At 42.3% G+C, this 16,292-nt stretch overlaps 1 protein-coding gene across 6 annotated transcripts in view; it reads right to left on the reverse strand.

The window, feature by feature from the left end:
* itpr1b (inositol 1,4,5-trisphosphate receptor, type 1b) overlaps positions 1-16,292 on the reverse strand; it is a 521,994-nt gene that overhangs the window by 101,092 nt on the left and 404,610 nt on the right. For all 6 annotated transcript variants that reach the window (XM_072582660.1, XM_072582659.1, XM_072582663.1 and 3 more), the window contains 4 exons: positions 7,711-7,809; positions 7,410-7,543; positions 6,331-6,496; positions 3,735-3,895 (listed from right to left, as the gene is read on the reverse strand). In XM_072582660.1, the coding sequence (XP_072438761.1) occupies positions 3,735-3,895; positions 6,331-6,496; positions 7,410-7,543; positions 7,711-7,809 (560 nt within the window). The remainder of the gene's footprint in view (positions 1-3,734; positions 3,896-6,330; positions 6,497-7,409; positions 7,544-7,710; positions 7,810-16,292) is intronic.

The raw sequence follows: 16,292 nt of genomic DNA on the forward strand, positions 1-16,292 counted from the left end.
ACCTCGATTATGCGAGCAACACAGGCAGGGAGTAGTTTGCTCAGATATTCGAAAATTGGATAACAGTTTAGCCAAGCATTGGGACCATGTGATCTTGTTTGGATAATCCGAAATTCAGATAATTGAATGCCGGATAATCGAGGTTCCTCGGTAAATGATTTTAAAAATATATAAGATGTTGCTGGACTTGGTCGCTTAAGTGAATCACAGAACAAAATGGGGAGTTGGTCCAAATAAGAAGCTACCTCTGTTATGGTCTATTTGCCACATCATTGTACGAAACCTTTACCCCAACCGCCCACAAAGGAGTCTACAATACTGCGACAGTGTCACTGACTATGATACTTAATGTCAAAGTTTGAAACTTGTGGGGAAAATACTGACACCCCACCTTGATCTAAATGGTTACTTTTGTGAAGCTGAGGCAGAAGCATGCTTTCCCTATTCCGACATAAACTGGTACAAAACCGTCAATATAAAATGATAGTCATATAAATGGAACTTTCCTCAAGATATTAATTTTCCACTTGATGAAAATTTCTCTCATACCTTGTAATTTAAGGTATGCAGTAGGAAGTGGTGATGTAGGGGTGATGCCAATGGAAGATAATCCAGAGGACTGTGTAAATGCTCTGGAATATGGGTTCACTTTCCATCATGACAGCCTATGGAATTTAAATTGAATTAATTTAGAAAAACCATCTAGAATTAGAGACGCTTTCATGGTCACTGTTACCAAGACTATCAATTGACATTAAATAAAAACATATTTGGTTACTTTGTTTTTGAAAACAAAAAAGGGAAATAAATCTGCCATTCTTATCTGGTCTGGCCTACATGCGACTCTAGATCTACAGCAACTGCCTCTAAGGGCAGTTAGAGATGGACGATAGATTGCCAGCAACGTTCACGTCCCAAAGCCCAATGAAGAGGTTCCAGCCCTTGCTAAAATAAGTAACATGACGACATTAAAACATTAACTAACAAAGGAAAAGTACAATTTTTGACTCAACTAACTGAGCCATCACTCCACAGAAAAGGAACAGGGAAGAGGTACAATGATGACCCGAAAACATTCAAATGCTAGATCGACAATGCAACTCCGAGACTCCACAAAATGAGGAAAGGAATGTATATCAATTTTGATATTGATGTGTTTAAAGCTCAATTGAGTAGCCAAAAGGCTGAAAGCCATAACAGTACACAGATAGTACACTTCCTTCAAAATTAATCAGAATTAATCAGAATTCAATTTGAGACAGTTAGCTGCAAACCAGTTACACAAAGCAAACTTCAACATATTAGGCTCATTTTCCATTGCCCAGCAACAACATGGAACAATAGGAAACCAAGCTCTTGTTGCACAATAAGACAGTTAATTCAGTACTGTATCTGAAAGGTAAAAGTAGACATAATTGTGGACAAGCTACAATTTTGAATACCAAGCTTTTGCATTAACTTGTTACACGGCCAGATTCAAAGATACAGCAGATTGCTAATAAAAGAACTTGCATTTATACAGCATACCAGCCAGAGAACGTGAAGCAAACCTCTAAGGAGATAACCGAGCCCAGTTCAGAATTACTAGTGAAATGACCTAGTTTCACCAACAGGAGGAAAACTTTAGATACAACCAGATCCTCTTGAGTGAGGATGATGTGACAGTGTTAAAGCAGCTTAGCTCAGTACAAGAAATATATAGAGGGTTCGTGGTGGTGGTGGCAGGGGGTGTGGAGTTTACAAGGTCCAAGTGGACAGCTCTCTTTCTGAAACTGGAGACATTTCTTCTCCTCAGCATCCACCTCCCCAACCACATCCAAAACCTCCCTCATGTAAGGGCTGTCACTATCTTTTACTGCCTTTAAAAACTGTGGACTGTAATGAGAAAAAAGGTTTTTTTTAAAAAAAGATGATTGACCTGGATGATTTCACAGCAAGGAATCCATGTTTTGTGGTGGTTGCGGGTTCCTACAATGTGCAGACAATCAAGAATCCAGGGGCTGTTTACAAGTTGTTCTTAGTTAACTGAGCAGGTTGGAACTGGAAACAAGTTAGAGATATCGACAAGGCAGAGGTGGGTTGGAGTGGTGCTGTTTTATCACCAGCAGCACCTGACTACTCTCTGCGGTTAAAAAAACAGTTTTAACTTCAAGTAAACCAGATACCTTTCCTGCAGCAATTGCTGTGAGCTGAGATTTTTGAACTGAAAGAACAGATACTTCCAAGTGAATCAGTCAGTCATTATGGACAAATCAGGGGAAGCTTCCAGAAAAAGAGAATTAAACACTAAAGACCTGGCAAGCCAAAGTAAGATCATATCATCAGAATTGGGATGAATGAACTTTCCAGTTTCTCTTGTGTTAATAAGCTATTTTCCGTGTGTGTGTGTGTGTGTGTGTGTGTGTGTGTGTGTGTGTGTGTGTGTGTGTGTGTGTGTGTGTGTGTGTGTCCAATGATTTATATCTGTGGCAATAATTTAGTTATAATAAATGACCATCCTCATTTAGGACAGACACCTGGCCTATGCTTTCCATCGACCTCGGTCAGAAAATCGGGTACTGTGTGCACTTTAAAAGTATTAATATTTGGTAAGTCTCTGGGAAAAGCAGGCCTCAATTTATGGTACACTACGTCTGTGGTGTAACAGATGATTGAATCACCATGTGTGGTATCTTTCTCACAAAGGTCAAAATCTCACATGAGAGGGCCAACCATTTGCTCACCACCTTTACTATCTGCAGGCCCCCAATCCTCAGTTTCTATTCCCAGAACTACCTCTTCGTTCCTTCACAGGTGCCCTCACATATTGTCTCTCTCTGCAAGACAGAGTCTTATGTAATCGGAGACCCAGTCTTTTCACTACTGGGGCCATAGCATAACACCCTGGGTCAATCTGAAGTGTGAGCAAAGTCCCAGCTTCTTGCTCCCTACTTCAATATAGGCCCCTGCATCTTAAGATCAAGTGGTGAAGGGAGAGGATTCATTGCCTCACCTTTGGAGTAGGGAACACGATTTGGTTGGTTTTACAGTCTTCTCTGTACCTTTGCACTACCTCACCACATGATTTACATCCCTAACCATGCCAGATCTCATCATTTCCTGAAAGAATTTCAGAAGATCAAACTGGTAAAAAAATGAATCTACAACATGGGGGGGGGGGGGGGGGGGGAGTTGTGTGTGTGTGTGTGTGTGAGAATAAACTTTCTACAGCAGCATTTCTGAGCCTCACATTATCAGTAAGCTGTGGTTCAAACACCATGGAGCTCTTTGATCAACTTCATTTCATTTTTCTTGCACGGTCACTCAGAATCGCCGTGATTCTGACAACGTGGAATGGAAAGTAAAACCCCTTTTTATCTGAAAAAGTACACTGAAGGAGGAAAAAAAAAAACAACTTATTTGTTTGGAGGCTTAAAACGTTTGCTTCACCCTCAAACTCAGCCTACCCACGGAGTGCAGATTTTGTGAAAATTTCCTGTAAATTCGCCAGGATTCCACAGTGGAGGCCAAAAGCAGCAGTCACCGGAAGAGATACGCTGAGGCAAACTAAGAAATGCTGAACACACAACAGCAAAACTTTCAATAAAACAAGGCAAATACCCTTTTTAATATCAAACAAACAAAATCAAATTCACTTTATTCCTTTGGACCAGGCTCTTAAAACAACGATAGCTACAAATCGTAAAATTTATTTATACCGCTCAAAATGATACCACTGTCGAGTTGCCACTAACCTTGATCATCTCTGCTACATAGCTTTCTGGCCCAGTGTATTCAGTGGAGTCCTTGACTTTCACCAAGACAATAAAACATAGATAGTGCCACATGTTGTGCTCTTCCTTGATATGTTCTTCAAATGTTACTGTCTTATTGTCAAATTTATCCCTTTCCAAGCCTAGAAACAATAAATTAACTAATTACCAAACCTGTGACTAATTACATGTGTCAAAGTGAAGTGTAAACAGAAACAGCTCATCATCATTTAGACAAGTTTCTGACTGAGGGGATCTATTACTCAAACATTATACATTTACATGTGTTCAGAGATTTTACAATCAAAGTAGTGCATAACAACTTCAGGCATTTCAAATCATTTGGAATGCAAGATCTCAATCTGAAACCGTAAAAAAATCATTTAACCCAATGCTCATCTGTTCTGTACAGTTGGATGCTGTAACATCTGCTGTTAAACTAATAAAGCCTGCACTGTTGCACCTGTTCTGGCAATTCCTAGCCATGGAATGTATCACACATCAGTTTGTCTTGTTCAAATATATTATTTTGAGCTTTCCCAATCAAACAATGTGGTCAAGTTGTATTTCCAATTCCCTGCATTTGTTCACAGCCAAAAACAAGAATTGCTGGAAAAGCTTAGCAGGTCAGGCAACATCTTTAGAGAGAAATTAGAGTTAATATTTCAAGTTCAATGATCCTTCCTCAGAATTAGGGAATTTCCTGTCCATTCCAACTCTCAGCATTTGTTCCTTTTCATCTGAACTCATTTGTTAAATGAGATGGTGGATAAAAGGGGAAGACATACAAACTGGAGGTTAACAGCCCACACATTCAATAGAACACTCAGACTTCTTCCTCATCTGAAGCTCTCCTTCCTCAGACGTTTCAATGGGATTTTTAAAATGTAAAAAAGTTGTTATAGAGTCAGAGGTATAAAGCACAAAAACAGACCCTTCGGTCCAACTCGTCGATGCCAACCAGATATCCTCAATAGTTTAGTCCCATTTGCCAGCATTTTAGCCCATATCCCTCTAAACCCCTCCTATTCACGTACCCAGCCAGATGTCTTTGAAATGTTCTCATTATGCCAGCCTTCACCACTTACTCTGGCAGCTGATTTCATACACACACCACCCTCTACGTGAAAAGGTTGCCCCTTAGGTCCCTTCTAAATCTTTCGCCTCTCACCCTAAACCTATGCCCTCTAGTTTTGAACTCCCCTCCTCCACCCCAGGAAAAAGACCTTGTCTATTTACTTTATCTGCGCCCCTCATGATTTTACACACCTCTTATAAGGTCACCCTTCAGTCTCTGACACTTGAGGGTTCAACAGCTCTTTCTCTTGCTGAAAAAAAGACATTTTCTCCAAGCTTTTCATCTTGCTCTTATCAGGACATTTCCCATGAATATCCATTTAAAGGGAAAAACCAACAATTACACTATGATGTGAGTGCTGATCGGCTGGCAATTGATCTCTGATTGGAAGAAATGTTGCCATAGAGAACAGAACAAAGAACAGTATAGCACAGGAACAGGCCTTTTGGCCCATCAAGGTTGCACTGACATGAAGCCTCTCTTAACGAAAAAGCTATTGCCTCCACATGCTCTGTACCCATACGTTCCCTGCCTTTTCATATATCCATTAAGATGCCTCTTCAAATGTTGCTTTTGTATCTACTTCCACCACCTCCTCTGGCAGTGCATTCCAGCATTTTACCACCCTCTGTGTAAAAAACCTTATCTCCTTTTACCTTAAATTGACATCCCCTAGTATTAGGCATCTCTACCCTGGGGAAAAAGCCTCTGACTATCCATTCTATCCACGTCCCTCATGATTTTGTAAACTTACATCAAGTCGCCCCTCAACCTTTTTCGACATTCAAGTGAAAACAAACCAAGTTTGTCCAATTTTTCCTGATAATTATTACCCTCCAAACCAGGCAACATCCATTTCTGAACCCTCTCCAAAGCCTCCACATCCTTCTGGTAGTGTGGTGGCCAGAACTGTACACAATATTACAAATGTGGTCTAACTGAAGTTCTAAACATCTCTAACACGAGTTGCCAATTTTTATACTCGATACCTTGACCGATGCTATATGCCTTCTTGAGCATCTTATCCACCATCTTTCTCATCGCTCAGCCAACAGACATTGGGAACTCGTGTTTCTACTTTCAGAGAACTGTAGACCTGTATGCCTAGCTCCTTCTATTTTGATGCTGCTAAGGATTCTGCCATTTACTGCATACTTCCCTCCTGCATTAGATTCCCTCAGGTATTTGTCCTGCTGTTCACCCCCAGTTCACTCTGACTGACCCCGTTCCTCAGGTATTTGTCCTGCTGTTCTCATTCAGGTTCACGCTCCTCCACTCTGTTACTGCTGCTTTGACTATTGCACCAAATCTCGGACAATGTACCCGTTAATAATGATTGACTGTTACTTGCCAGTTTTGTTTTGAAAAATAATCTGCTGGAATCTTAATAGTTCCTAGGAAACCACATTTTCCAGAGAAATGGTTTTGTGGCTTAGGTCTGATGTTTCTCCTGACTGTAGGAATCGCTCCCAAACACTTACTGAAGACAGGAATACATACCACAAATAAAGCAGGTAGTTTTCAGAACTTCTTCCTTCTTCTGTTTTTCACTCCTCAAGTCAGCAAAAGTGTCAATGATGACACCAAAGATCAAGTTCAGGACAATGATGATGACCATGAAGAAGAACAGAAGGTCATAGATCACACGAGCAGCAAATAGTGGTTCCTGCAATAAGGGATAGACACAATAAATGCAGTTACTTATGATGGGTAATAAGTGCTTTAGAAGTCAGTTTAGTGCAATAAAATGGGACTTTCCACAGCTGGTTTGCCACACCGGACAGACTTTCTCCAAGTTGGTTTAAAATTATACCAAATTTTAGACACAAAATTAATTTGTTTTAAATATTCTTCGTGCATGCCAGAAAGATTTCTGCATATTACATAGAAACATAGAAAACGTAAGCCTCCTTCAAGCCTGCTCCAACATACAATGATCATTGCTAAACATCCAATTGAAGAGTCTGTTCCTGCTTTCTCTCCATACCCTTAAGCCCTCACTTCTGTTTTACTCAGTCTTGAAAACATTGCTTTGGCCTCAACCAGTTTTTGTGGCAGAGAATTCCACAGGCTCATCCACTCTCTAGTGAAGAGGTTTCTCCTCACCTCGAACTGAAATGGCCTCCCCCTGTTCCTTGGGCTGTAACCAGTAGTTCTGGGCTCTCAAGTTATGGGGAACACACTTTAAAAATGAGTGCAGTTGGTTTTATTTACCACACAAAGTTGATTCCTGATGTTTTAAAATTATCAATAAAAAGTGCAACATTCACAAATCACAGACAATCTACATTTATTTCCAAAATTCCTAAAGAAAGATTGCGAGATATTTGAAATATTGGAATGTGAATAATTGGAAGGTTAATGTCCCAAGCTCATTTCACTGTTTTTTGTAAAAATAGGATGAATGAAGAGGTTGCACATTTGTGTCAAAGAGAAGCAGGACAGTAGGCTCATATTCAACCATGGATTGTGTTGGCAAATAAAGCTTGACCACATAAAAATGTTAAGCAGTGAACCCACTAGCCCACAATGGACCAGACAGCATTAACACCACATAAGTATTGTTTTAAAGACAGTACCTCTTTGGAAGGTTTCCTGAGCACATCTCCAACCCCTCCGCCACTTCGCAGTCCATGGCTGAGTACAGTAATGATACACATCAGCAGGGTTTCACAAGTATGCTCAGAGTCCTCTTCATTCTCTGCAAGCAGCTCTGACAGGGAACAATTTGTGTGTGAGGTTTGACTTTCAAGATACGTGAAGGTAATTTAACTTACAATTAACGGGGCATCACTGCACCTTGCGAGTTAATGTTCTGCAGAAACATGCTGCCTCATCCCACTTCCTGAATACACTGGTTTGAAACTAAGGGCACCTTACCGTTACTTTCCACAGAGTAAAGTGTTGAACAGTTGTCTCCATTGCCAAGCCGACAGACATCAGCAGTCAGGAACTCTTCTGCCATTGACGCAGCATCTTCTAAACAAACAGACCAGAAAGGAAATCAGAAGTTGCAGTTTTGTTTGCAAATATTCAGGTCTATTTCCACCCACTTTCTAATGCAGGGACAACATTTTAGCATGAATCCACGTTTGAATAGCCTGCAGGAATTAGAGAGTTGGTTTGAATGGATCATTTTGGGGTTGCAGATAAGCCAGGTAGAGAACTAAGTTGTGAAAAGAAAGTGGCGAGTTTGCAAAGAAACATGCACAAGTTGAGTGCATGAGCGCAAATTTTAAAATAAAGTACAACATAGATAAATGTGAATCTGTCCTTTTTGATAGAGCAACAAAAACTATATACTTAAATGGGAAGGGACTGTAGGATTGGATGGTAAAGAGGGATCTGAAGGGTCCTGGTAAATGAATCATACAAAGTTAATATGCTGATACAGCAAGTGACTCAGAAGGCAAACAATGTTTTTGTTCACTGCAAATAGAATAGAATACACAAGTCAGGAAGTTTTACTCCATCTCCCAGGGCATTGATGAGACCACACCAGTGTACAATTTTAGTCTCCTTATTTGAAAAAAAAAGACGTAATTGCTTTAGAATACTTCAGGGAAGGTTCAGTTGACTGGATTGCTGGGATGCAGGCTTATCTTATGTTGATAGATGGAACAGATCCTGAAGGACTGAATAGGACGGATATCAGAAGAATATTTATTTTTGTGCGAGGGGTTAAAACTAAAGGACATTAGGAGAAAGATATTCCCTCGGAAAGAGCCAGGGTGTGCAAATCACCTATCTAGAGGCATTTAAAACTGAATCCTTAAATTTATTCAAGGCTAAGTAGATAAACGAGGAAAGTGAAGTTGAGGCCACAACCAGTTCAAGCATGAACTTTTTAAAATTAGATTCCCTACAGTGAAGAAACAGGCCCTTCGGCCCAATAAGTCCACACCGACCCTCCGAAGAGTAAACCTCCCAGACCCACTTCCCTCTAATGCACCTAACACTATGGACAATTTAGTTTGGCCAATTTACCTGACCTGGATTGTGGGAGGAAACCGGAGCACCTGGAGGAAAACCACACAGACATGGGGAGAATGTGTAAACTCCACACAGACAGTTACCAGAGGCTGGAATCAAACCTGGGACCCTCGTGCTGTGAGGCAGCAGTGCTAACCACCTAGCCACTGTGTCGTCCTACAAAAACTTAGCAGAGGATGTTTGAATGGATGGTTGATTATTGAATGTTGGAGCAGGATCAAAGGGCAGAATGCCTACTCCTGCTTTTCTGTTTCCAACTAAATTTTCATACATCCCAAAAATCCAGCAATATACATATTATTTTCACAAAGTCGCTTGATGCTAGTAAGGGATTGAGTCAATATATAAGCAGCTAAAAGCCACTACAGTCCCAGAGGACCATAGGCCTGCTCTCTCATTAGACAGAGTCGAATGGCAAGTTTAAACTGAGGGTCACCATGCCACAGGTGAGGGTTAGGGTCAGGTAATTTTGAATAACGTCAGCTGGAGTGGGAATTGAACCTTCATTGTTGGCATCACGCTGCATCACAAGCCAGCCATCCAGCCAAATGAGCTAACCGAACTGGAGTAGATTTCTCCAGGGTTATGACACATCTGTCAAACAGTGGAGAATTTTCAGGAGAGATGTTTGAACAAGAATATTTGGGCTTTATACCTTCTAGGGTCTGGGAGAAGCTTGAGAGATTTATTTACGAACAGCTTTGCAAATTATTTTTGCATACTACACCCAGCACTGAGTCACAATAGAGACACTTTGGATCCAACTGGTTACTCCCCAAGGGCATTTAAAAAAAAAAAAAAAAAAAAATCGGCAAATCACCTGTAAACTCACTGCAAATTTGGCCACAATGCCTGTTTCATATCATGTTGCAGAATTATCCCAGAATAAAGGATAACAGTGGAGATGCATCTGTCTACGCTTGGCAAAAACTGTTCACTTCAGGCAGCTAACATGGAGTGAAAGAGCTGTTCAAGACAATTTCTACTAATTTCTCTGATACAGGGCCGATATTAACATAGTGGAATGCCCCCTAGATATCCCACATTCTTGCTTCGTGGAAGACAGGGAGGAGAAGGCAGTGGGGGGGTGTGATGTAGGAGGATAGCTCCAGAATCTTACAACAGAGGAAGATGATAAGCTACCACAACATCACTGTTCTCTGAAACAAGGAGAGATCTGCTTTTTATTGAAACATGACAGGGGGAGGATTGGAAGGAGCAAGAAAGGAGAAAGGGTAGAAGTGGGGTTGGGGGGGGGGGGTGCGGTTAGAAGAGAGGGGGGAAGGAAATGCAGGGGAGGGTTTAAGGGAAAAGGACAGGAGCGGATGAAGGCTGGGAAGGAGAAGACCAGTAAAGTCAGGTAGGAAACGCCAGAAGATGGGGGCAAAAGACACATGGAGTCGCGCTACAGATGTAATAGAGCCTAACTCAACTGTGGGCTACACACTGCCTGAGACTGTTTCAGTCAACTTCAGACCTGTGCTCATTCCAGGAAAGCCACACTCACCTATCCTAAGGAAGCGCTGCTCTGGAGTTTCAAACCAAACAGCAGCCACTCTTGGGAGATATAGTTGCCTCATGCTTGGAGAAGATGGCAAGAATGTTTACTGCTGCCTTCAATGGGAGGCCTTTTGGACAGACCCTGCTGTCAAGTGGGATAGGTTTTTTCCTTATTGTGACTGAGTATTGTTTAACTGCTCACCGACGATGGATGGAATATTAAAAAAAAATCGATGAAGTACTGGAGGTGATGAAAATTGGAAAAAGAACATTTTGCACGATGGAACTCCTGTAGCGATACCTTCGGAGTGTGATGTTTGATTTCAAAACACCACACCACTTAGTGCCAGATTGAGTGTGCCCTTTAAGTCGTCATGACCTTCGTTTTGAAATGGCTTTTACAGCCACACCTGATCATGTACAGTCTGACGATCTAGCCCTTGATTATCAAATCATCTTCGGAGTTTAAAAATGAACAAAGGGGCATTCATCGTATCAATTAGGAGGGAATTTAAGGCATGTGAAGAATTGTCTAGAATCCATGTATAATCATATGGGTTAATAGATCACCAGTTCATTATACTTCCCATACTGGGGCAAACAACACCAGAACATAGTCATGATTTGGAGATGCCGGTGTTGGACTGGGGTGGACAAAGTTAAAAATCACACAACAGCAGGTTATAGTCCAACAGGTTTATTTGGAAGCACTAGCTTTCGGAGTGCTGATCCTTCATCAGGTGGTTGTGAAGGAGCAGTGCTCCAAAAGCTAGTGCTTCCAAATAAACCTGTTGGACTATAACCTGGTATTGTGATTTTTAACAAAGAACATAGTGTAATCATCACAGGAATTCCATATACATTCCTTCCAGGATGTTCCACCATTTAGTAAAATCATGGCCAATCATTTGCCTTGGTTTCACTTTTCTGTCTGCACCCCAAATCCTTGGATTCTATTGAATCCCTACAGTTTGGAAGCAGGCCAGTTGGCCCAACAAGTCCACACCAACCCTCTGAAGAGTATACCATCCAGGCCCACCTCCATACCCTAAGCCTGTGACCCTGCATTTCCCATGGCTACTCCACTTAGCCTGCACATCTCTGGACACCAGGGGACAATTTAGCATGGTCAATCGTCCTAACCTGCATATATTTAGTCTGTGGGAGGACACCAGAGCACCCAGAGGAAACCCACACAGACATGGGGAAGAAGTGTAAACTCTATACATTCACTCAAGAGTGAAATTGAACCCGGGTCCCTGACGCTGTGAGCAGTGCTAACCACTGAACCACCGTGCCATCCTGAGAATCGAATAACCTGAGAGACTTAAAAAAAACAGTTTATCTCAACCTTCAACATATTCAACACTGGCACATCTACAACCCTCTGGAGATAAAGAATTCCGAAGACTCTGAAGCATTTGAATGATGAGGTATTTCCTCCTACAATTCCGAGAGGTTCAGCCACTTAACTGGAGCTTTTGTCTCCATGGTCTAGATTCCCCAGCCGGGGGCAGGGTAACAAAATAAGTTTATCAACCCCCTTCAGAATCTCAATGTTTAATGCTAAATGGTTAATTGTCAACTCGTGATTTTGGACAGCAGAGCTTTCATTGTATAAGCTCAAGGTGAAAGGCTGAAACAAAGCAAACATTTTAACCCCAATTTTCTAATTGGGGGTATCTAAAACAAATCAAATCCACTTATTTGGCCACTGGTCATGGACTAACCAGCCTGGTTGATTATTGGGTCTTGAAGGACAGACCAGTCACAGGGGAATTGAATCCTTCATGCTTTGATTAACTCTACACACTGAAATACTAATGGGGAGGGATTTTCCTGGCAGCTAAATTAGTGAGAAGTCAGTTCTGTGCAGATTTGAGCGAATGAAACCGCAGTGTAACTGTACACCGTGGGAGTTCCCTAAGCCTTGACAGTTGTGAATTGGATCAAAGCGGTCTCTTGACTGGGGTAAGTGGGATGAGAGCTGATGCAGTTGTGATGGGCCAGAAGGCCTCCTTTGGTGCTGTAACGTCTGTGACATTCAGTAGGTTGGACGTGGGGACTCAAGACAAATGGCAGCACTGTAATGTGCTAACTATTGATTGTTGACAGCTTGTTTCCTGCCATGTTTCTAAGCTTGAGAACATTTGCTGAGATTTCAGGAGGCCCAGGATTTCCTAGGTTGAGTGGACTTGCTGTTGATTGCACACAAGCGGCTATTAATTCTTCAACAGCTTGTATTCAACCCTGCAAAACTCTGGTGAGGATGTCCTCTGGTGGAAGGAACAACAGAATTGAAGGAAGAACTTCATGATTTACTAATTTAAACCTAAATTGTCTAAGCTTTGGGGAATTTTAACTACAGGCTCACATCTACTGCAACCCAACCTTGATTACTGACCTTGAGATTCAAGCAAAGCACTCAAGTGAGCCAACGCGGCTGTACATTAACAAACACAAGAGACTGACACTCTGACTGTCTCTTCAAAACATTATACATGTTGTTCATTATGTACTCTACACTTTGTCCTTTAATGCATTACCGCTTTAATTATAGATGGAATTGTTAAAGCGTACATGCATAAGGAATGAAACTGGTTGGACCATCCTGCAGTTAAGGCAGGAGAAGCAACAGCAGCAAACATAGCCATGTCATCCTACAAAGTCCTCCTTATCAAAAAACTTGGGTCATCTGCCAAAAGTGGGGGGGGAGCTGTCCTAAAGACTAATCAAACAACAGCGTGAATGAGGTCATGCTTATAAAAATGATACCTTACAGATAATTCCATCACCAACGCTAACTATGTCCTATCCCTCTCGCTGGGCAGACCATTCAGTAGTGGCAGCACAATAGTATGGTAAGCAGTCAGAGTTAAACTCTTGACTCTTGTCACAGCCTGTTGCGAATGGTAATTGGATAATTAAATATCTCACCAGAGGTGGAGGCTCCACAAATACTCCATTCTCAACGACAAAGGAGCCTTGTAAATGAGTGCAACCTTCACTGACCAAAAGTACTGAGGGGTCAATCCATCTAGGTCTCTTCCTGAGGCCCTCAGCATCACTGATACCAAATACCAGCAAATTTGATTCATTCCATGTGATGTCAAGAACTGGTTGAAGGTACTGGATACTGCAAAGGCTATGGGACCTGGCAGAAGTGCAGAAGATTAGTGCATCAGAACCGGCTGCAATCCCAGCTTAACAGTTCCAGTGATAACACTAGCATCCACTTAACAATACATAAAACTGACCACGTTCGTTCTGCGCACAAAAAACAAACTATAGGACAAATCCAACCTGGCCAATTACCATCCTATCCTGCTATGATAGGTCAAAGTGACTGAAAGAGGCCGTCAATAGTGCTATCAACTGGCACTTAGCAATAAGCTGCTGACTGCTGCTTAGTTTGGATTCCACCAAGGCCATTTAATTCCTGACCTGATGACAGCCTTGGTCCAACCATGGACTGAACAGCTGATCAGAAGGGAAGAGAGGGTAAGTGCTCTTGACATCAAAGCAGCATTTGACTAGGTGTGGCATCATTGAGCCAAAGAAAAAGAAAAGCCAATGGGAATCGGGGAGAAAAAAAACCACTTCAATCATTGGAGTCATATTTATCACAAAATTATGTGGTCGTGGTTGCTAGAAGTCAATCATCTCAGTCCCAGGATATCACTACAGGAGCTCTTCAGCATGGTTTCCTCGTCCCAACCATTTTTAGCTGCTTCATCAATGGCACTCTATCCATGAATATGTTTGTACAATGTTCAGCTCTATTTGTGACACCGGTGATGCTGAGGCAGTCAGCGAACATCTGCAGCAAGACCTAGGCTTGGGCTGAGGAGTGGAAAGTAATATTGACGTCAAACACAAGTGCCAGTAATGATTCTAATCATCTCCAAATGATATCGAATTAGCATTACCACTGTTGCTGAATCTCTTCTAGGCTACTACTGAAATGGACCAGCCATTAAAAGTACTGTAGCTACAAGAGCAGGTCAAAGGCTGGGACACTAACTTCCAAATGTCAGTCCACCACCTATAAAGACACAAGTTAGAAGTATGAAATATTCACCATTTTCCTGGATGACTGCAGCTCCAAAAACAAAGTTTGACACCACTCAAGACAAAGTAGCTGCTTGATCAGCACTACATCCATCACGGTAAACATATACACCAATGCACATGGGGAGAGGTGTTGTCGCATCTCTAAGTTGCACTGCTGCAACTCACCAAGTCTCTTTCAATAGCATCTTACAAACACAGTTCTTCGAGTTGGGAATGACTAAGGCAGCAGAGACATGTGAAAACCGCCGCCTGCAAATTCCCCTCAAAACCACACACCTATCCTGTGTTGTGGAATGATATTGTCATTGGGTCAAAATTCTGGAACTAGTACAGTACTAACAGCAATGTGGGTGTATTTAAAGTGCTGTAGGCCATATAGTGTAATAGAAAAGGTGGCTCATCATCACATTCTCAAGGGTAACAGTTGCTGGCCTAGTTACCAGTGCTCACATTGCCCGAATGAGTAACTTTCTATAAATTAAGCAACACAACCAAAGTTCGCAATTACCAACAATTGTTGTGGCCAAGGATACCCACATGGGCCAGGGTTATGTCGGTCTCTTTATGGGGTACGTAGAACATTCCTTTTTCCAGTCCTACTCCAACCTCCACCCACTTTATTTGGTATGTCTATGACATCATTAGGGCTGCTTCCCTCTCTCATCTGGAATTGGAAAGGTTTATCAATTTTGCTTGCAATTTCCACCTCACTCTCACCTACACCTGGACCATTTGACTTTTCCCTTCCCTGATATCTGTTTCCATTTCCGGGTATAGGCTGGTGACCAATGTCCACGACAAACCGACTGATCTTCACAGTTACCTCGACTATCCATCCTCATGCCCTACTTCCTCAAGACTCCATTCCATTCCATTCCATTCTCCATCACATCTGTGCCGATGAGGTCAACTTCGAGAAGGGAGCCTCTGAAACATCCACCTTCTTCCTCAACAGAGGATTCCCCAGCACCATAGTTGACAGGTCCCTCAGCCAGGTCAGACCCATCTCCTGCACTTTGGCCCTCACCCCCTCTCTCTTCTCTCACAACAGTGATAGGGTCCCCTTTGTCCTCGTCATCCACATCCATAGAATCATTAGCTGCCATCTCCAATGGGATACCACTACCAGACACATATTCCCCTATCAACCTTGTCAGCATTCTGAAACACCTTTCCCTTTGGATCACCCTGGTCCACTCCTCCTCCATTCGAACAAGCTCCCCCCACCACTTCCCCTCTGCCTCACTGCTCCATCGTAGCTTCCTCTGCAAAATGTGTAACACCTGCCCATTTAGTTCCTCCCTCCCTCAGTATCTAAGGCCACAAACACACTTTCCAGGTGAAGCAGCACTTCACACAACCTAGACTACTCTATTCACTGCTCACAACGTGGTCTCCTCGACATTGGGGAAACAAAGCACAGACTGGTTGACCACTTTGCAGAAGACCGACATTCTGCCCACAAAAAAAAGACCATGAGTTTCCAGTTGCTGTCAAGTCAACACACCCCCATTTTCCCTCGCCAACATTTGTCTGGAAATTGCTGCAGTGCTCCAGTGAAGCTCAGCGCAAGCTGGAAGAATAGCACCTCATTTTCCACTTAACGCCCTTTTGGGCTTTATATTAAGTTCACCAATTTTAGGGCTGAAGGCACCTTCTCCCACGTCTTTACCCCAACCCCCGCACACCATCACATGGGTTGCTACCACACAAACCCATTACCAGCTACTTCTAGTCCCCTTAGCAGGGGAAAAGTTACTTAGCAGTTTTTCATTCTCCCAGGCTGACCTTCACCCAGTCCTTGGTCTGTTCAACTGTTTCTCTTTTTCTTTGGGCTCTACTTCCACCTCATGTTTATTCCTCCCCCTTTTAGGATCCCTCACTGGACCCTAAAC

This window comes from Chiloscyllium punctatum, chromosome 12 (assembly GCF_047496795.1).
Source record: "Chiloscyllium punctatum isolate Juve2018m chromosome 12, sChiPun1.3, whole genome shotgun sequence".
Lineage (NCBI taxonomy): Eukaryota > Metazoa > Chordata > Chondrichthyes > Orectolobiformes > Hemiscylliidae > Chiloscyllium > Chiloscyllium punctatum.